General features: G+C 39.7%; 1 protein-coding gene across 2 annotated transcripts; it reads right to left on the reverse strand.

Moving 5' to 3' along the window:
- Positions 1-1,266: 1,266 nt before the first annotated feature.
- arhgap18 (Rho GTPase activating protein 18) lies at positions 1,267-21,173 on the reverse strand. 2 transcript variants are annotated; one of them, XM_004542052.6, is made up of 18 exons: positions 20,805-21,173; positions 11,890-12,148; positions 11,327-11,453; positions 10,624-10,706; positions 10,240-10,389; positions 7,909-7,972; positions 7,365-7,483; positions 6,691-6,762; positions 6,465-6,558; positions 6,121-6,212; positions 5,251-5,328; positions 4,541-4,700; positions 4,365-4,447; positions 4,060-4,266; positions 3,795-3,926; positions 2,911-3,035; positions 2,766-2,821; positions 1,267-2,587 (listed from the first exon to the last, which is right to left on the reverse strand). In XM_004542052.6, exons 1-18 carry the CDS (start codon positions 20,936-20,938, stop codon positions 2,496-2,498), a joined length of 2,127 nt encoding a protein of 708 aa, XP_004542109.3. In that variant the 5' UTR covers positions 20,939-21,173; the 3' UTR covers positions 1,267-2,495. The 2 variants fall into 2 exon arrangements, with proteins under 2 accessions (XP_004542109.3, XP_004542110.3); XM_004542053.6 differs by having other exon boundaries at positions 2,911-3,032; positions 20,805-21,169.
- Between the last annotated feature and the right edge of the window lie 214 nt (positions 21,174-21,387).

Below are 21,387 nucleotides of genomic sequence, written 5' to 3' on the forward strand. Positions count from 1 at the left end.
GAATTTAAAATTTGTCCCCTCACAGGTCTTGAATAACCTGGCTCCATCTTATCTTAAAGACCTCATAGTTCCATATCACCCTCTGTGCTTTCAGACTGGTGGCTTACTTCTGGTTCTGTTTGAAAGTAGAATGGGAGGGAGAACCTTCAGCTTTCAGGCTCCTCTATTTTGGAACCAGCTCCCAGACAGACACTATCTCTACTTTTAAGATTAGGCTTAAAACTTTTCTTTTTGATTAAGCATATAGTTAGGGCCGGATCAGGTGACCTTCCCTTAGTTAGATAAGATAAACCTTTATTAGTCCCACATGTCCTGCAAAAGGTAGGCAGCTGGGAGCTTCCAATGATGCACTGTATTTCTTCTTCACTTACCTTTTTCACTCACGGTGTGTTTATACATCACTTTGCATTTGATAATTATTCTGTCTCCCTCCCCTCACACCCAACTGGTCGCCGCAAATGAGCCTGGTTCTGCTGGAGGTCTCTTCCTGTAAAAGGAAGTTTTTCCTTCCCACAGTCAGCAAAGTGCTTGCTCACAGGAGAGTCTGATTGCTGAAAATTTCTCTCCATTATTTTACAATCTTTACAATATAAAGTGCCATGAGGTAACTGTTTTTGTGATTTGGCACTACATAAATAACACTGAACTAAATCGAGCACATTTACAAACAAAAGGTTTTTGGTTCAATTCCAGCTGGAGAAACAAATCCTCTTTGCAGGGCATCTGGGGTAAAAACTCTTCTAAATCAAACATGTGGAACTACCTGCTGTGGTGACCCCTTGTGACAAGGGAGACGTCAAAAGTAGCCTTTAACTTTCTGGTTGATCAATAAGTTTCATGAAGCTTACAGGCTCAGGTGAAGAATACAAGGCCTGGAATCTGTAGTACTGGTACATAATAAAGGTGTCAGCAGCTTTAGAATATTAGTTTAAAATTCAAAAGCACTGTGTAAATTCTTATGGATATTATATTCTGCTACAAAGTGTGGTCTGTTTGCATCTGGTGCCCTGAATCTGACTCACAGAAAACCTGTACACTAATTCAATCTTTCTGTAAAAACTGCCAAGAGCTCTGACTCAAGCCCTTTACATCCAAGCTGTTGGACCTCATTATTTCTAACCTCACTGTTACTCTAAGTAGGTCAGTACAACGTGGTGGGAAACTAACTTCTCATTTGAAAATTGGAGAGATACAGGACTGCGACAGTTTTTCCAGTGTACAAGAACTTTTAAGTCATTCGGATACATGAGCACTCATACCAACAGATGTGGTAATTAATAACTGCATGTTTATTTACAGGCAGTTTTAGTGGTCATTTCAGAGGCAGTTACACAAAAACAGTTATCTGAAAAAAATCACAGTAAACAACAATACAAGGCAGAAAAAAAAACAAGATATTCAAAAAAATAAATAAATCAAAATCATTCAAAATAAACCCAAAATCATTTTTTTTTTAATACTCCCTAGCTATACATAAAAGAAGTGGCTCTATAGTGCAGACACAATCCTCCACAGGCTGCTGAAACTGTGAGAAACTGCACTAAATCTGATAAGACCTTTGTTGAAAACTGAGAGAAACACAAATAGATGCCAAAAAAACCCAACATAAAATGGGGATTTTTTTCTATTCCTGTCTAAATGCATGTTTTGCCAAAGTAGAATATATCAACTCATGTCCACACTGTGGATGGTACTGAGCCAAAAATGAATAAAACAACAAATGAACAGATATGTTTGGAGCCCAGCACGTGCAAATGTATCATCCAGTCAGCAGTCTATCCCTTTAAAGCAATACTTAAAGTGAACTTGACACACACAGTACTGCATGTGTATGACGTACACATGTGCTTGTTCACATTGTAGAGTAGGGTAAAACACTCACACATCCACTGTTTTTGATCAGTTTTCTTCTACGCTAAAAAATAAACCACTGCTTTACAGCACCTACCTTTCAGCTTCAGAGACCCAAACCTCCAAAGCATCCTTCCTGGTGAAATGCTCAGATTTAATGCTATTTAATAATGTGGCTGTACACATCATTTTTTGGACTTTTAATAGACATATAAACAGATTAAAAAAAAAAAAAATCATAATTAGCCCACAAAAATGGACCAGTATTTATTCATGACTGATTTATGATTTAATCAATATTATTTTTCTGCACCAAACTATTAATCTCTATAATCTCCTGTTAATAATAATAATAATTTTCCTTTTTTCCCCCATTGAGAAAAAAGTATGGGAATTTAAGTTGTGCAATAAACTAAAAAGGACACGTATTTCCACATAACATAAAATCTGCTTTGATGAGTTCTTCCATTAGAAAATGTGCATTTTGTGGCAAATTTGAGGATCAGTTAAAAGTATCTATATCTATGCTACATATGAAAACTCCAAGTGCATCCAGAACCACAGACAACAAGGCAGCGGATATTCTTTCAGGACACAGTGGTGGCAATTTAGAGAGGTCCAGCATGAAGCAGGACCTGATGAACTCATCGCTGCATAGCTCTGATGACCCACTCTGCTGTAGGATTCACCTGGTAGAGGTCTTTCATATACGTTTCCCCATCTAGGCATCTTTCCTCTTTGAAGACGACAAGAAGAAGAGCAGACAGAGAGAAACATTAAACACATTGACAGCATGTACTGTCACGACTTAAAATGCATATTTGTGCCATAGAAGCTGTTTTATGAGCAAGGAAATTAATATTGTAGTGTATGTTTTTAGTTTACACATGTAGTTTTATGGGAGCAGAACTCACTGATGTTTCCGCCGATCTCATAGAGACACAAATCATCTGTTTTTACTGCCAACGAGCTGGAAGGATGAGAGAGATGAGAGACGTAGTCAGAGGACATGCGGGCATGTGAGAGCTTCTCTGTTTGTGTTTTTAATATTCATGTTACCTGTCCTGGCTCAGGAAGCGTGTTAACACATCACAAGCCTGCAAGTCTTCGGTAAGTTGAAGTGCCATAGAAATTTTAGTGAACTGTGGTGCGTGGACTCGGATAATCCCCTGTGAGGTCTCCTGCTTGTACACAGAGTCAGAGAAGAGAAACAGACTGTCAATTGCATTAGATGTAAACAGTTGAATAAAATAAGGTAATCTAAATCACTCTTCTAAATAACCCAGGTACTTACTTAAAACCTGGACTAATGACAGCTCAAGAATGTGGACTTAAAAAAAATTGTGGCTCCTCTGTTTAATAAACTACAGTCAAGGTTTAGGTTCACATCACTAAAGTTATTCATCCACTAAGAATCTGTCAAGAGGAACAGATTCGTTTTAACATAAGACTGCACAAAAGAAAGAACTGCCTAGAATCCCTTCAATTGCTGATTAACCAATCGCTCTTGTCAGACACCCGTGAGGAAAAGAGGCCGACATCTAATCAGGAGGATTGTGTGAGCTGCACAACGGCTCCTGTATAAATGATTTAAAAATTCAGTTATCATGATCTTCATTGTACTTTTATACAATAACACTAGATGTCTCAGACTGAAAATACAGTAAAATCTGTAGCCATCATAGACAGACTGACTTGTGTGCTTTTTTCCTAAATCTGTCATACATCGTCCTTATGCAAAGAAACCCTTTGTCTGCTTTGACACCTTTACCAGTAGTTTACAGGTGGTCTTCTGATAAACAAGATGTACACGGCCACCGGGTTAATGACTCTAGTCCTCTGATTTCATTGTATTACATAATACAGTGTGTTTATAATTTATAGATTTCTAATAGGATATTAAAAAACGTATCTCAGTGAAGCCAGGAAATTCAAACTCTTACCTCAGGGATAGTTTTCTCAGACGGTCTTTCAATGGCTATCTTCTTCAGCAGCTTCCGTACGGCTCTCTCTTTTTGCTTCCTCTGACTTTCCATATTTTGGTGCCTGACCTGATTCATAATGAACTTGGGGATCTGGATAAGACAGGCACATCACAGAGATATACTCCATTAAAACCAAAAAATAATGGTGGTTAGTGAGTAACTAGTTTAACCACACAAAAATGCCACACATGCACAGCTTTAATGCTAAGATTTTTTTTCTTACAGTCCACAGGAGATTTTGATATCTGATCAGCAGACGGACAATGTTGGCCGTGCTGGTTGCCATGGAGAACTCCTGTTGTTCTGTAACCTTGGACCGAAAGCCTTTAAACATGAAGATGTTGGGCGCCATGACGACAGAGACATTGTTCAGGGTCATTTTATTCTTGGCCTGATTTTTAATGACACGCTGGAAAAACTCCACCAGTGCCTGCAAACACAATTTTTTATTTCACTACAAAAATAATCACGCGCCATAAAGGAATAATATAGGGAACAGAAATGTGATGACCATAAAGCCAAATTTACCTTCAAAGTGTCTCGATTGGCTTCAGGTAGCAAAAGGACGAGCAGGTTTAAAGCCTGTAGCTGCTGCTTCTTTGTGGGGAGATCTGTGAACGCACACAAATATACACAGCATGAGTGTGACACTTTGTTGCCTCACTATGTGTGTATGAAGCACTTGTCGTAAACAGGAAACATACTGTTAACAGCAATAAATGCATTGAGGTACTCCACGGTCAGTAGTGGATGGGGTAGCTCCCTGATAAACAGCTTCAAAAGGCTAGCAGCATCGTGCTGTTTCATCTGTTGCCACGAAAATGTCCCATCATAGAAGGAGGACTCAAGATCCTGGCACAGGAACTGGAGTTGGGACAGACAGAGAGCCTTTATCAACTTCAAGTACAATCAACAACACTATTACTTTCACATTTCAAATAGAGAAAGAGGTGATGTCACGGGAAGGAAAAGCTCAGTTTTAAGCTGCGTTCCCACTGGAAGTGACAGTGAAGAACATTTGGTCAATTCAAGTGACCATGGGCGAAATAACCGATGGTGGCCCAAGGTAAACTTCTCAACTTCCAGGTGAGCGACTGAAGCGCCCACCAGGAAACCAATAACTGACATATGACCTAATAGTAAATATATTACAGGGTTTCTTAGGCAACCAGAACCTGGACTGTCTGCAGGTTCTGAGCTGTCAGCTTCAAAGTGATGAATGATGGGTGAAGTGTTTTTTTTTTCCCCAGTGTGGACACTGCTTAAGATGAATGACAGTGTGGTTGGAGACGGAGTAGGGAATATATATGCTCTGGAAGTTGATGCTTGATTTTATTATGCTTGGCGTTATTATGAACCTGAGATTTTACATTGTCTCTGTGGGAGGGGTGGTCAGCTAAATACTTGAACTAACCTTGACTCTAGTGGCTACTCCAGGGATCCGAAGAAGGCCCTCTGTGTGTAATCCTTCCTCCTCGATATGACTGATGATCTTATGATGAGAGAAAGAAAATGTCATTTAAAAACACCATTAAAACAAACATAAAGCCAATGAGTTGAGTGTAAATTTTGAGGTTTGGAAATATGCTTAAATACACACACATGCAAAAGAACAAACTACGATTACAACAGAGGTTCCCAAAGTGTGGGACCTGCCCCCTAGGGGGGGCGCAGAGTCATTGCGGGGGGGGGGGGGGGGGGGGGGGGGGGGGGTTATGAAAAGAGGCGGGGGGGAAACAAAACGTTTGGACACTGCTAGCGTAATGGACAGGTTTTTGACGGGGCTTCCACACAAACGCAAAGCAGGAGATGAAGCATCGCCAAATATGTTTCCAAACCAACTTCCTTCCAAGCCAAAGACTAGAAAATATGGTGAAGCATATCTTCCCTTTGGCTTCACCTGCACAAGTGCCAAGGAGGTCTCCCCTGCAGAACTGGTTTTCACTGCGTCTGGAGCATGCACTGGGCTCTCCAAATCACAGAAAAAAAGAATCCCACATTCTTGATTTTTAGTTCACAAACACTTCTTATAATGACTAACTACTCCTGAAATTTTGCTCTTTATACAGTAAGGTTACAGTGGGATACAAATAATATCAGGCTGATCCTGCCACGATTTATTCCCCCTGTCCAAATCATGAACAAACAGCATCCCACAGTTGTTTATGTTTTTGAACCCATTTTGCACTTTGGGGCGAACATTGTTCTTGTAAAACAAAGGGGGGCCTAGCAAAAAAAGTTTGGGAACCACTGGATTACAATATGTGAATGTCAGTGCACTCACCTTCTGCAGTATCAATGGCACTTTGGTTCCAGGAACCCGTCTCTGGTCCTGATCCAATAAAGTGGTAAGAGGAACCCCAAACAATCCACTTTCTGCAAACACAAACAAATAGTGAGTAAAACAAAAGCACTGCACCGCACACAAGCACAGATACCATACAGGCACACATACCTTAGCTTTCTGTTTGTATGTGTGTAAATGTATTTATCTGTTGTATCTGACTGTGTGATTTGTGTAATGAGACATTTCTATTTAGGCTGTGGGGGCCATCTTGTGTGTGTGTGTGTGTGTGTGTGTGTGTGTGTGTGTGTGTGTGTGTGTGTGTGTGTGTGTGTGTGTTTAACCTTTAGTCTTCACTTTCAGGGCCTTGGCTGGCTTGAGGTCTATCCCAGAAGTGTCAAACAGAGCAGTCATCTCCACAAGCACCAGTCTATGCACCTGACAGAACATTACACACAGACACAGATAAACACAATGATGATACTAAACAGTAAGTGAATGTGGAGACAGCTCATCAAACACTTGTCTTGTAGGCATAGATACACAGATCACTGTGTTACATCATTTTACCTTTTTCATATCCAGAGGAGACAGGTCTCCTATTCGCGTCTGACCCGTTTTATCTGGGAGAAGCTTAAAGTTCTAGGGAGGAAAAATAAAGCTAAATTGACTTCTTATTGTATTTACATTCAGTTAGTGTAAAAGTCAAATAACTGCATGATGATAGATACAGAAAAACCCTTTTCTGACATTGTATGATCAGTGGAATTGTTCTGTTATACCAGCTCCAGCCACCAGATGTCACTAAGATTTAGCTCCAACACCATATCTGCTAATTGACAACACCATATATAGGACAGAAATGCTTATCAACTTCCAACACTGTATATAGATCAAACAAACAAATTCCAACATAACTGTAACTCTAAAAAAATTCTGATTATAAGGGTCTGCAATCCAACACAACAACAACTGTGTGCAAATAGTTTTTTCTGTGCTGCCATATCCATCTTCTGCTCTTCCTGGTAATTACTGACCTGCAACAACTTTCAAATAGCTTTGCCATGCTTGCCTGACAAAGTAAATGATCAATGCATCCTCTTTTGACTCTAAAGCGCCAACGCTGTCTATTGCACAAGCACAGACATGTTCAGACAATAAGAAAATTAAAAAAAAACACCATTAAGGAAGTGAATATGCGCATGACCTTTGTGTCCGTGTAAATTCTCAGGAATGCAGCTCACCGGTAGTTTGTCGTCAGGAGAGTTAAGGCTCCGGGTGACCTTAAAACTTTGGTGGTTGTCCCTGTAACTGAGCGCCTGCTCTGAAAACGCCACGTCAACATTCAGTTCTGTCTCCGTTTCTGTTTAGAGACACACACAATGAAGAAATAAAACTTATGACCACACATGTAGGGTAGTACAGATATGTTTATGATAGCTAAGTGCAAGTGTATACAAAGAGACAACTGGATGTGTTTTATTGGAGTTTAAGAGCGCAGCGTATTAGTCACTGCAGCACTCATAAAAAACCTATTCTCTGCAGCTTTATCTTCTCTGTTGTGGAGAACTTATGCTTATTATAAAGTCACACGACTATACTCTGTTACTTCCTCTTGAATGTTCTCATATCACACAGGGACTTGTGTTAGTTCCCAAAAATGTGTGTGTGTGTTGCTAGGCAGATTTTTTTTTTCTTTTTGGTGGTGGTGGTGGTGGGTCTCAGTTAGTGATTTATGACACTGACTCATATTGTAAGCACTTATCTGCATGAGTATGCTGCACATACCGGTTGAAGGGGCACCTTTCTGTCCATTCTCACTTCCTTCTTCGGATTTTTGAGGCTCCCCATCCTGCAACACACAGCACAACACACACACACACAGACGTGAACAACACAGCAGTCAACAAGTTTAACAAGTCACAAATTTATAGAAAGCCCTGTTACACATTATCTTTTCTGTTAATTAGTGGACAAAGTCTGTGTGTGAGTGTGCATGAAATAAATATGAGAGGCTCAAACTGTTCAAACAGTTTGGACTAAAGACAGATTTAAATTTAAACGTATTATTTGTTAAATTTATTTCTGATTATAAATCTTGATCCCTGTATTTCATTTTATTTTTGTAATTTATCAACGATAACTCCAGTCAACTCTTTAACCCATACTGAATTTGCAGTGATGTCATAAAATTTTGGATTTTTTTAGGGAACTAGCAAGTAAATACTGCGAGACCTGTACTGAAGTGAAACACAAATTTGTGACCACTTCCTTTGTGGTACGTGAAACAACAGAACACTGAAAATGCTTATTTTCATGAACATCGAGTTAATTTTAACTAAAAAGGCAAAACCTCATAAATGTCATTGTCAGTTCCCTTATGATTTTTCCAAAGGGCACTGACAATGCTTTGAGGATCTACATAGTCATGCATAGCAGCGTGACTGAGGCATAGGTCTATGCAAGTCAGTCAAAAGTCTGCGACCCTTGTATGTGTCGCTTTGCAACCAAAAATGGTAATCAACAACTCTAAAGTATGACGTCACTTGAAACTTCATAACAAATTCGCTATGAGTGTACTTTGTGTTATGCATGTTGAGTTCTGATCAGCTGTTTATAATTTAATTTGTTGTTTAGGTTGTAAAGTTGGCAGCATTAATCTCTTTTTGTCTTTTGTTGTTGCTGTGTTTTAAAGAACAGTAAAAAGAGTTGGCTTCCACCCTGTCAAAATTGGTTGTTCATCCAGTTTATCTACTTTGGCGCCGACCCCGGTGTATGGTACAACAATCCAAATGTTGAATGTTGCATCGAACATTTAATATCCTCAATAGTTGTCATTTGGGCTGTGTAGCAGAAAGATTAGGAACACTAAACGATTTTCCACCAGCAGGACTGAAGATAAGTTACCAGCAATGATTTAAGCTTGATTTAAGACTGCGCTACCCTGTTAAACTCACAAATCACACTAGTAAGAATTCAGTGTGCTTAGTGTACCACATGGAGAGTGTACTAGCTGAAGTATCTAAATTAAGATACAGTCGTAGCCTAGAAAGTACCCCACTGTAAAACCACATCTTGTTATCCAAACTATATTTATTATGCATATGTAAAAAAGTGTACAGCCAAAAGGTGGATCATCACTGTCCAGATGGCAGCAAGGTGTGGTTGGGAGTTGTGTTTTGTTTTGGGCCTCTAAGCAGACTCCTCATCTCATCCATATGCTCAGGTGCCAGTGATGATCTGAGGAGTTTCAATTACTCACTTCAGAGCTTCCTGGTCTTGGGCTGTGCACATGCCACACCAGCTTGTGATGTTTCCTCTTAAGATGCTCTTTATATTACCACTACAGCTCACTGGGTTGAGTAAGGCTCCAGGAGCTGGGCTTGTTTCTGGCCTGGACCCTCCCCCTGCTTTCCTCTCTATTCTCTACTGTCTTTGACCAATAAATAATATAAATGCAAACAAAATTATTTAATAAGGAAGAATCATATATATTATACCCCGCCCCCCCCCCTTTTTTTTTTTGCCTTCAAAAATGCTTTAAGTATTTTGTGGCACAGATGCAACAAGGTGTTGGAAATATTCCTCAGAGATTTTGTCCACACTGAAATGATAGCGTCACACGGTTGGTGCAGATTTGTTGATCTATAATGAATCTAGAATCTCCAGTTCAATCACATCCCCCAAAGGTGCTCTGTTGCATTGAGATCTGTTGACTGTGGAGGCAATTTAGGTATAATGAACTCATTCTGTTTAATGAATCAGTTAGAGATGATTTGAGCTTTGTGACATGGCGTGCTACCATGCAATAAGCAGTCATCATGTTTTCCAGGAAAATCCCAGGAGATCAGCAGTTTCTTAAATACTCAGACCAGCACGCCAGGCTCCAACAATCGTGCAGCATTCACAGTCACTGAAATCACCTTTCTTCCCCATTCTGATGCTCAGTTTGAACTTCAGCAGGTTGTCTTGAGCATGTTTACATATCTAAATGCATTGAGTCCCTGACACGTGATTGGCTGATTAGATATCTGTGTTAATGAGCAGTTAAAAAGGTGTACCTTACAATGTGGCTGGTGAGCTGGCAGTTTGTGTCAAGCACAGTGTTGATCTGCTAACCTTATCAGGGTGTCGGAATATATCTCGAACATCAGGAAGTTGTTGCCGGTTACGTCGCCTTAAAGTCTGCTGCACTGATGCCACGCGACGTTCTACGGCTGCCGCCTGAGTCCTGGTGAGCGTGGAAAGGAAAACTGCACTGTCTTCTTCCTGTCAATACATAGATTAAGATCAAACACAAACTTAAATCTATTTGTTGTTTTCACACAATGTTTTACATTAGTCCATCTTTTTTTCTCTCATGTACATGCTTATTTGTATAAGAAGGCTTCAAACGTGACAAAGAATAAATGCTTATTTAAGATCTGACCTGAAAATATGGAACTGATTAACTGTACCTGGACTAACTTCTTATTAATTCAATAAAAGATATATGATTGTTACCTGATCATGATCCACTGTGATTGAATGATCAACAAGCCGCGCTAGACCTGCTTCTGCAAGCCACGCCTCCTCCTGCTCACCCTCTGAAAGAGACAAACAGAATGAGCAATACTGAGAAGGGAGGATGATGGGCAATTCCCTACTTGGTTGCTGAGATGATGCGGCGTTACTTAAACAAATCTACAGGTGCAGGAAAGGGAAAGGAGCGACCACATACACAAATGGCTTACATATTCTAACAGGAAGAGCGCATTTACGCTAGAAAACAATAGTCTTCACACACTAAAGGCTAAATTTGACTGAAGAAATGCACAGGAAGTGCATTCCTACTGTGCAAGCCAACACAGAGCCAGTATCCACAAGTCTGAGCTGGCCCAGCAGCGGTGTGTGATAAACAGCTGGTACTTAAGTCCCACATGAAACTACTTCAAAACGAGACACTTAATGTGTTTCCAAACTGTTTAAACAGAGATGCGAATGACGGCAAACAAGCAGAAAATGAGTATAAACATCGGGGTCTGAGGGAGACATACAAAGTGTTACATAAAGAGATGAATGAAAAGGCTGAGCTTTCAGTGAGGAATTCCTCTTCCAGTATAGAAACAGACTTTTAGATTAGAATTTGTTTGCGTCTGGACCAACACATATGTCCAAATAAGTCTACGATCCAAATTTTGCCTTCATCCTTTAATGTGTATCTCACCTTCAGGAATTTTCTGCAATTCCTCCTCTTGAACTTCTCCCTCTCCCCTCTCTCCTCCGCCGCCCGAGAATGAAATATTCTCCACCTCCTTCCAATAGTCGTCCATCTGCAGCTCGTCCAAAGAGTCCTTCAAAATGAGCAGACGTGCAGAAAAATGAGGTTTTAAGCTCACAGTTTCAGCTTCTCTGCCCCGTTTCAGCGATTAATAATTCATTTCAACGATCTTCCAGATATGATCCACAGAGATAATGAAGTAGACAGGTCTCTCAACTGGTCTCAACAAGTCTAGATGGTGGCAGCAACTGGCTGCGCCAACTGTCTGCTCTCACATAACACACATACCACACACACACACTTTTCATAAAGTGTATAAGAATTAAAGCAAACCCAAGAGCTTGCGTACTGTGTCACTCCCAGTGCAACTAAGAGAGGCTCAAAATACTGTACATCTTACCAGAGAGCTGTAAAATACAAAAAAAAAAATCCTATACAGCGGAATTTTGTAGGAATGAAATGAAGTATTTGCCCCAACAGACTGAAAGTGAACAAAATCTGCTGGCTACCTGAGAGTTGTAGCGCTGACATGCAGGCGATGGTCTCGACCTGGAATTGTGGCTGTGCCTGGGGCTGGAGCCAGTCTTGGGGCTGGATCCAAGCTTGGGGCTGGAGGAATGCTGGATTGCAGAATTTTGACTGGGCAGTGACATTGGCTCCGTGCTGCTGGTTTCTGTGCTGCCAGTGGTAGAAGAAGCAGAAGTGCCATATCTGTCTCCTTGTTGTCCATTCTGGCTGTGTTGCAGGGTGTACTGGCCTGTTTTGCGGCTGGAGACACATACAGACAAGAGCAGGGAGAGGTTCGTGAAATAGGTACATAATGGACAAAAGTTAAAATTGAGTCATTGGAGTTCATACACTTAGCTGGATATAGCTGCGTAAGGCATTGCTTTGCTTATTTTGAAATGCTGATTTATTAAGATTTTTATTTTTTGTGTACCATTGAAATATCAGTGTCTGTGATGCAGAGTAGCAAAAGAGGATCCCAATAAACTAAAGAAATAATATGGCAAGCCAGCAAAACGTATCATCTTGCTATCATAGTGGTCATGATGTAAGAAGGGGCAACTAGGTTTCTCTTGTAGCTGTGTACTTTGGACTTAGTAGTGACAGATGCCTTCCTCCAGCACTTGTTGGAAACATGCTCTGTAAGTACACAGGTGTGTATGCACTGATATTTCCTGTACCTTTAATGACATGAAAACAGGGCGATACAGTAACTCTGGACACGCTGGTCAAAGGCTCCAACTTAAGTTAAGCTATTAGCAAGGTCGTTTCCTAATCAGTCAGCTAATGATGCCAGCATTTTCTTGGAATAAAAATAGCACATCTCGCAGACTTTGGACTTTCCTTTGCTATACAAACACTGCAAACAAAGTTTATCACAAGGCATATTAGTGTGGCTTAGCCTAGGTTAGTTGATGGTGTAAATAGATAATACCTGCTAGAAATATCCTACTGACATATTAAGTACATTACTTTAGGTATACAATTTATCTGAACATATCTTTTCACCTTCCACATACAGAATTTCAATATCAATACTGTGTGTCATTAAATCTTCCTGCTCCAATAATATATGTTTAGTCCTCTGTTTCTCCTAAAAGCCTCTCTCTTATCCTGGTTCTGCTTGAGGTCTCTTCCTCTTAACAAAGGAGTTTTTCCTTCCCATTGTCACCAAGTGCTCGGTCTTAAAAGGGTTGTCTGATTGTGACAGTTTTCCCTCTAATTTTGTGGGGTCTTTACCTTATGATATAAAACACCTTGAGGAGGACTGGTGCTTTATAAATGTTGCAAATAATCTGATGACATCACAATAGATCACTGCAGACAGATCAGAGGTAGACTGACATCAAAATGGGGAAAAATAATATAAATGTGATACTGGCTAGCTGGCCAGTTAACAATTTTGTAATTCACTACAGTAAATGCAACCGATTTAAGATGTTCCAGGACTGCTTACTATGAACTTCTTTAAATTTGACCACAACATTAGCAACTAAAATGGACTTGCAACCAATAAATGTCATGAAAAATATGAGTTTATATTGACGATAACAAAGGTCTAGTTCAGGTCAGTGTACTAAGTTAATACAATTAGTTAATCGGAACAAGAAAGATGAGTTATAAAGATGAGTTACTGTTTATTCTTTTTTTCCCCCCTGGTACACACAGATATCACAGGCACAGGTGTTCCTCCAGTAAAAGACGTAAAAAAGTAAAACCCAGCGAGTGCCACTCACTTTTTTCCCCCCTTGGAATTTCAGCTCCCATCACACTGACAAGGTCTCTTGTAACATGTGCATTTTTCTGCTGGATTTGAAAGCACACACTAAAACTGAACATTAACAATATAGAAACTATTCATTTTTATGTTTTTTCTTGCTGATTTTAAATGTTGAATGCAACATTTCTTATGTATTTATTCTGCTTGTGCCCACTAATAAAGACACAAAGTTTTCACACCTGCTGTACTATAATTAGTAGCACCTCTGTCACTATATATTGTGTAATTACAACATCCGGGAGAAGAATAAGGGCAAAAAGGGTTAAAACGCTATTACATCAGCTTATTGAAATGTCCCAGAGCATCAGCATGGGTTCTAAACTGTGCCAACAACAGCAGCAAAGCTTTCTTCAATTATAAGATTGATTAAGCATGACAACATTTGTCTCTCTTTCCTTTAAGCAACAAGAGTTATATTGAGCAAGCCACTACACTTGTAGTGCAAGTGAAGCTCCTTAAGGGTCTGTGGTTTCAGTGTCACACATCAATCAAGCTGAAAGGCTGCTTTCAACAATCTTGTCATTCATCCATCTTTTTGCAAATTATCAGTGTCATCTCATTTACCCAAAAATATAGAGCTGCACACCCGTTAGCAGGGCTGTTTAAAACATCGGACACCACGACAATAAAACTGATTGGAACAGGCCCCTCAATTAAAAAACTACAAGTATGGCTCCTGAGTCCGAACACAGTTATTCCCGTTTCTATTAAAGGGTGCTGTCATGCACCAATATAGACCTAATATTTCAAATGTATGCTTGAGAATCATTATAAAGCTCTCAAATAACAAAACAATGACTTATTAGGTGTTTGTAAGAGATGACATGTTTAGTCGGTATATACAATATGTTTATAAAGCATTAAGTCACTAATAAATGGGACATTAGGTCAATTTCAATACAGTATAACACAGCAAAAATACCAAAACAAATAATTCCTATATAACTAATATTTAAGTTTATTTTATGTTAGAATGATATAAAATCACAACAACTTCACTTTGACATATGCTAAAGCCAACAAAGAAAAGGAGGGAGAAGAAAATCGTGTAAAGTAAAGTTGCCCTTTGTGCAAATATATGATTTACTTTCAGGTAATGAAGATAAGCAGAACGTCCAAAAAAAATGCAAACACGTGCAAATGTACCAACACACGTACATGAACTCTGCACATATTCACACACTCATATACACAGGTGTTCAAAAGCAAAAGATAAGCACTGATAACTTTTAACTAAAAAACTGCCATTTTCTACAAATCTCCAAGGAAATGGAGGAAGTGAAAATCAGTTAGTCCCAAGGACTAAATGGGATTTCAGACAGAGCGGCACTAAGCTGATGCTCTTTATTAATTAATTTGGAATTATCACCCCAGTATTACCCTGAGGGTTCGTGCTGAGCTACGGCCACATACCACAGCAGACTTCCTGCAACACCGAGTACAACAAAGCCATAAAAACACAAGGATTTAGCTGGAAGTTCTGTGCGATACCACCGACTTCTCTTTATACTTCATCTGTGGTTTTAATTTAAAAAATAAATAAATAATAATAATCATCTCCCAGTTCATGTCCATGTTGCCTTTAAAAGTTCAGGAAGTTTGATGCTTTCATTTGTGAGGAAAGACATCAGCGTTTTCTGATGTACCTCAGAAGATGCGTTTACCCTGAAAGCAGGCAGAGCTATGAGCTCACCACATGAGTTAATCGTTTACATGTGTTGATTCAGAGCTTCAGGATGAACAGTTTGACTAACTCATAAATCAGAGATGACCAAACAAACACACACACCAAAACGTGCACATTACTTTATCGGTGTTCAAATTCATAAAAGGCGTAAAGCAGCATTTGTTTTTTCTTTACAGTACATTAGATTTACAATGGAAAACATGTATGATTATGCATCAAAGTGTCTAGCAATTAGCTAATTTTAGTATTGAAAATAATATCGACTAGTTGGATTGCTGACTGTTTTTGTAAAGACTAAAAAGTAGAAACAAGTACTGAATGAGTTATATGCAGTAAGATTTAAAATTCTGGAGACCTGTGGGAAACTGACTTCCAGTGTAGTCAGTGGATATCCAGGCCAACATTTTCATTTCTGTCCAGGGGTCAGTGTCTGAAACGTGATTGTTCGATAGCATTGTGACTAAAAGTGGATGACAAACAGAAACCAGAGAGTTATCTGTACCAAAGGTCTTATTACCTACAGACTCTCCTAACCTGTTTATAGGGATTTTATGATCCCCGGTCAATTTTCCATCAAACCCAGCTGAACTTTGCATTTATTAAACTCTGTGACTTCCCAGTTTCATAGGGTTTCAGAATAAACTGGTTCCTCTGGAGCTGCCAGTTTTGTTTTAAGCACTTTTGTGTTTGTTCGAAACACTTTTGATAATTGAGAAGTTAGCGTTGCTGTGGTAGATTTCTCAGTTCCTGTGGAAATGTGGCAAACGTCATGTTTGCTGAACATTGGCAAGGTTAAAGTGACACTGTGAGTATCATGCCAAGCTGGTTATCATTTAGGCATTTTCCTGCATTTTAATAATTGTATCTGACACTCAAACTCAGAATCTGACAAAAATGAACTTCAGATCGTCAGCGATCTAACTGGGTAAGACACTCCTGCCACATTTTTCATTACAATACAATCATGTCATTCATGGAAATGTATTTACGACCTTGTTAAAAATTAACCTAAGGTTGTTGATCACTATGTAACAATCAGGTTAAACCCAAAGTTCAGGTCTGCCTCGTGTTTGTGTCTTCCTACAGTGTTAAAGTCAAGGTCGCAAAGCACACACCAAATTAATGCAAAGAAATTTGTTTAAGGCTTTGCATACAACATCACTTTGCTTGCTTATGCACACACACACACACACACACACACACACACACAGTCCGAGAGACTCAGCAGCGTGCCCTCAGCTGCCCTTGCTAGCAAAACAAACACATTCTCATTTTGGCACACGTACAGTACATATACATATTATCTTTGAAGTATATAGAGTGCTGCAATGGTGTGTATAATTGTTCTCTGTACCTTTTTCCACACCTTTTATCAGCTGCTTAGAGCTGCCGACAAAGACAGATTGCGCAAGGCCGTGTGTGCGCGCGTGGACTGAAAACAGCCTATAAAAATCAATCCCATGCTGTGAACTGCAAACAGGAATGAAAGAAAACAGTGGCACACACAAAGAGCCAGTTCAGCACACATGAGGTGAACATGAGTCGAGATCTGAGGAAGCCAATTTCCCACATGACCAGCGTGACTTTATGAATCACTCCAGTGGCACAAAACATGATTTGGTGGAGTAAATGTAGCTTTAAATGAATCAAAGCAGATGTTATATTCACAATTTCTAACAATTTATTAAAATTCTATCTGATCTATTCAAGAAGTAACAGCTATTATTATGTTAAAGACACACGATCATATTAAATATGGAGTAAGTTACAGCCTCGGCCTGCAGCATTAAGATGAAGCAAATATTTTAAAGCATTTGTAAAACAATCTTCTACTCTTACTATAAAACACCAAATCTCTACATGTTTGCCCACCAACTCCTTCCTATACGATCTCGAGTTCAGTGACCAAACTTGGCACACAGGTACAATCTTAGGTCCTTGAAGGTTCTTATCTATCGCATATATTATGACATCACCACATTGCATAGCAACAACATACCAATAGGCTAAAATGACCCTTTGATTTTTACTATGCAAGTGCCTCTAACACCTTAAAAAGCATTGTATTATATTAATTTGATGATAAAATCGAACTTATATCTACAAAACTTTAATATTATGATATATGTGCAATCATGTTGCCAGGCAACCACTTAAAAGTGGACAAAAATCACTGACTGAACAATACTGTAGCATGTACTTGTACTTTGACTTGAGCAGCCATTTTTCTTTTGCACTTTATTTTTACCCATGTTTGGTGTCAGATACAAGGCTTGTTTTCACACAGCTGCATTCCTGCATCTATTGGGATTGACTTTTGACATATTGGGAAATGTTTATTCACTTTCTTGCTGATAGTGAGATCAAAAAGACAACACGCTCGTGTCTGTACATGCTGTAAAGAGAAGCTTCAGGCAGATTTATCCCAAATTAAAACGTCTGGCTTGCTTGTAAAATAATTAATCATATTTCAATTTTATTTGTTTAATAGGATAAAAAACACCTATATGTGGCTTTTGCTTTGAATGTGAAGATATCCCTTTATAAACAACCTAAAAAAAATATTGTCCATAATGTACGACATAAGATTTTAAAGGAGTGCTTGTTTCAAAACTGACTTTGGAAGGGGAAGACAATCAAACTTATTTTTAAGGCTTCAAAACACAAAGTGAACAATGGGCAGCTGAGGAAAAGGGAAGAGGATGACAAGTGTTTGTGTGTCTGTCCGTGTGTGCACGTGGGTGTGGTATTTCCATTTAGACCAACAGATGCCAGCTGCTCTTTCTGAAGACAGAGCCTAGCTCTGTTTCCCCGTCTTACACAGTTGCTGGTGTCAGCAATGACCCACTGGTTGAACAAATCATCTTCTTGTAGTTCTAATGAATCGACAATATATGACCTATCCATGTCTGTTATAGTATTCCTGATTACTAACTCCTTTGCCATGTGTTTTTCTGTAGTATTCAGTTTTAGCTGCATCTCCTTAATCCTCAGCTCTTCTGTTTGTAATTTGTTTATCCTTACAGGCGCCAGATTTGATCTGACCGATATGTGTTATACAGAACACAGCTGTGTGTTTGCACCCTCTGCGTTGTTGTAATTCATTTTGGCCCGATGCCTTGTAACCTTTCATTTATTTCACTTCCTGTTGTAGTGCTCTGTTGTAGAGCTAAACTGTCTGTTTTGTCACGCTAAACTTTGAGAAGTAGTGTTTTATGCCAAGTCAAATTAAGCCAAAAGGTGAAGTGCCAAAAATTCCAGTTTCTCAAAATGCTGCCAGGCTCCAAGAGCGAGTCAGTCCCCACAGACCCCCATATTTCCTGAGATTCTGAGAACTGTACAAGGGATTGAAGCTTTTTAAGTCACTGAATCTGGAACTGGTGCTGTTGATCGAAGGGTCTGTCCTGTCCAAAAAGACTGCTCATTGTCTGGGCACTAATAGCTAGGTACATCTATAGATGTACCTAGCTAATGCTAGCTAGCATTAGCTGCTAAATTAACATCCAGACTCTCATTCATGTATGGTTTATAAAAAGAAAAACAAAGAAAAGAAAAAAAGAATGATGCATTAGCCCCTATGCTAAGGCCACTGCTTCAAGAGTAGTCCAAAAAGAATAATGACATCACTTTGGTTACAACCCTCTTTTATATACAGTCCATAGTTTATATATGGCAATGGAAAATGTGATATAATAGTGTAAAGTTTCCTTGCTTAGAGGGCCTGAATGTAACAAATAAAGACATCAAATGCGAGACTTGACACATTATGTCTCTCTGGCATTTCCTGATGAGGGGAAACAATGACTACAAAACTAAGCCTCCGCACGTCAACCTAGACAGGATACACATACTCTGCTTGGGAGGTGAGACAAAGGCAGCCTGTAATGTGATGCTGCTTTTCTTTTTTCTTCTAGCTACCTGGACAAGCCATCTGGAACACGCACAGAGATACACACCTACGCACAGGTGTGCGTGTTTGAATCCCAGCTGGGGCTGTTTACTTTTACCAGCCCACAGTTGGTGACGGCAGGTGTTTGCTGATGTAAATGAGCAGACTTCATATCCAGCTCAGCCTGTATGAATCAGCAAGATCCGTTATAAATAAAAGAGTAGCTATACAGTTGTTTCCGTAACACCTTAGTTCTCATTCATCGCTGCCCCAGCGACAGCACCTCTTGAATTACTGAGTCTCTTCCTCATTGTACAAGCGGACATGAAGGTCGTCAAACCATTAAATAAAACAATAAGCCAGAAAGTTAAGCTATGAAATCCAGACAAGGCATGACTACATTCTGCTACATGAAGAGAACATCAAAACACCCAATCAGATGTTGTTTTTCAGGTGGAGACTGATCACATCGAGTACTAGATTTGAAAAATCTGTGTAGGAAACATTGACTACTGCCCTGGAGGTTTGTGGCAGCCCAACATGTAATTTATCAATCATACATTTTACTAACCACATGACATCACAGACAATTATCATTCTGGCCTTATATTTCCACTGTTGCATGGCTCCATAGTGTTTTTTTGCCTAACAAGAGAGAGGTTACTTTTGGGGTTGCCTCAGGAAGGGCATCCGGCATATATAAAAAAAGAAAAATCTGCCAAGTCAAACATGTATGGTTGCTCCCATGTGAATAAGAAAGCAGTTAAAAGTAGTTTCTGTATACTTTGTTACAGTTAAATTATGTCTTCAGACACTTCCGAATTATCCTGGTTTTAAACTAAAAACCAAAAGCTTTAAAGTGGAGCAACACAGGCCAAGTATAGAATAACTCTACACCCAGCTCTATATTTTAAGTGTCAGGGATTTTCTGTTTTGAATCACAGAAAACTGACTATCCCATATAGATTATTTGTTTTAAGACATCCTTACAGCTGTTATTTTCATAATAGAACAATCTGTGTAATATAACATGATTTTTTTCTGTTTAAGCTGATGGAAACTAGTGAACAGGATTTACCACAGCGCAAAAGTGTGTCACCAACCACACTGACCAGGGGAATGGGATATATGAACTACGAGCTAATTTAATACTTCTGCATTTGAGTCTGTTCACTGCTTATAAAACTAGCACTTCGTAGGGGAAGACTTTTCGTAAAGCTACAGTGCTAAGGAAGAACTGTGGATTAGGTGTGAAATCTTGGCCAGCGGAACAAAACCAAGGTGAAACTTGTTATCTGCTGATTAGGAAAAAGCATAACCAAAGGCCAAGGGCGGAGTTAGGCCAGAGGGAACAATAAGAAATGTGGACTGCCTGCAAGCGCAGTACACCGGGCCACTGCTGAGTTCAAGTTAACGCAGTTAACACTCCTTCCACAGCTGAAGTTCAAAAAAGAAAATGAGGAAAAAATAGCATTATCAACGTGACCTTTGCCCTCTTTCACACACACACACTTCTTTTAATGGTCTGTAAGGACGGCATTACAGCTGCACACACTCCCACCTGTGTACGGTGTGCTCGGCGTCCGGTACTGGCGGACAGCTGGACTCACACGGTCCAGTTTGCGGCAACAGTTCCGCGTTGCTGTGGTAACCCGTTAAAACCACTCCCTGTGACTCCATCTGCTGCCGGCTCATGTTTCTCCCGCTTTTCGTCTTTCTTCTATTTTACACACGGCTATGACATCCGATCGCTAATCGATAGATAATCACTTTATCCGTGTATTCCTTCCATCTGTGTGCGGATTTGTTGCCGACTCATTCTCACATTTTACTCTCCTCCTCCTAGTTCTCCTCCTCCTCGTCCTCTCGGCTCCGTGTTATCGTCTTTCTCTACAACTTGTCGGTGTGTTTTCTGAGAGGCAGCGCAGGACAGGGGCTGGATTACACTCACAGACCAGCTCCGGGATTGGTCCAAACCCCGCAGGGCAAAGTTTCCGATGTGACAGCGCACCCAGCTGCTCTAACAGGGTACTGAAAGCTTCCTGTACAAATAAGCTCAAGGGGGTTTTCGAGACTCCTCCATATATCTTCCCAGTAAACACACTTTTCTCCTTAGATTTGAATTATCATTTATATATAGACAC

This window comes from Maylandia zebra, linkage group LG15, assembly GCF_041146795.1.
Source record: "Maylandia zebra isolate NMK-2024a linkage group LG15, Mzebra_GT3a, whole genome shotgun sequence".
Taxonomy (NCBI): domain Eukaryota; kingdom Metazoa; phylum Chordata; class Actinopteri; order Cichliformes; family Cichlidae; genus Maylandia; species Maylandia zebra.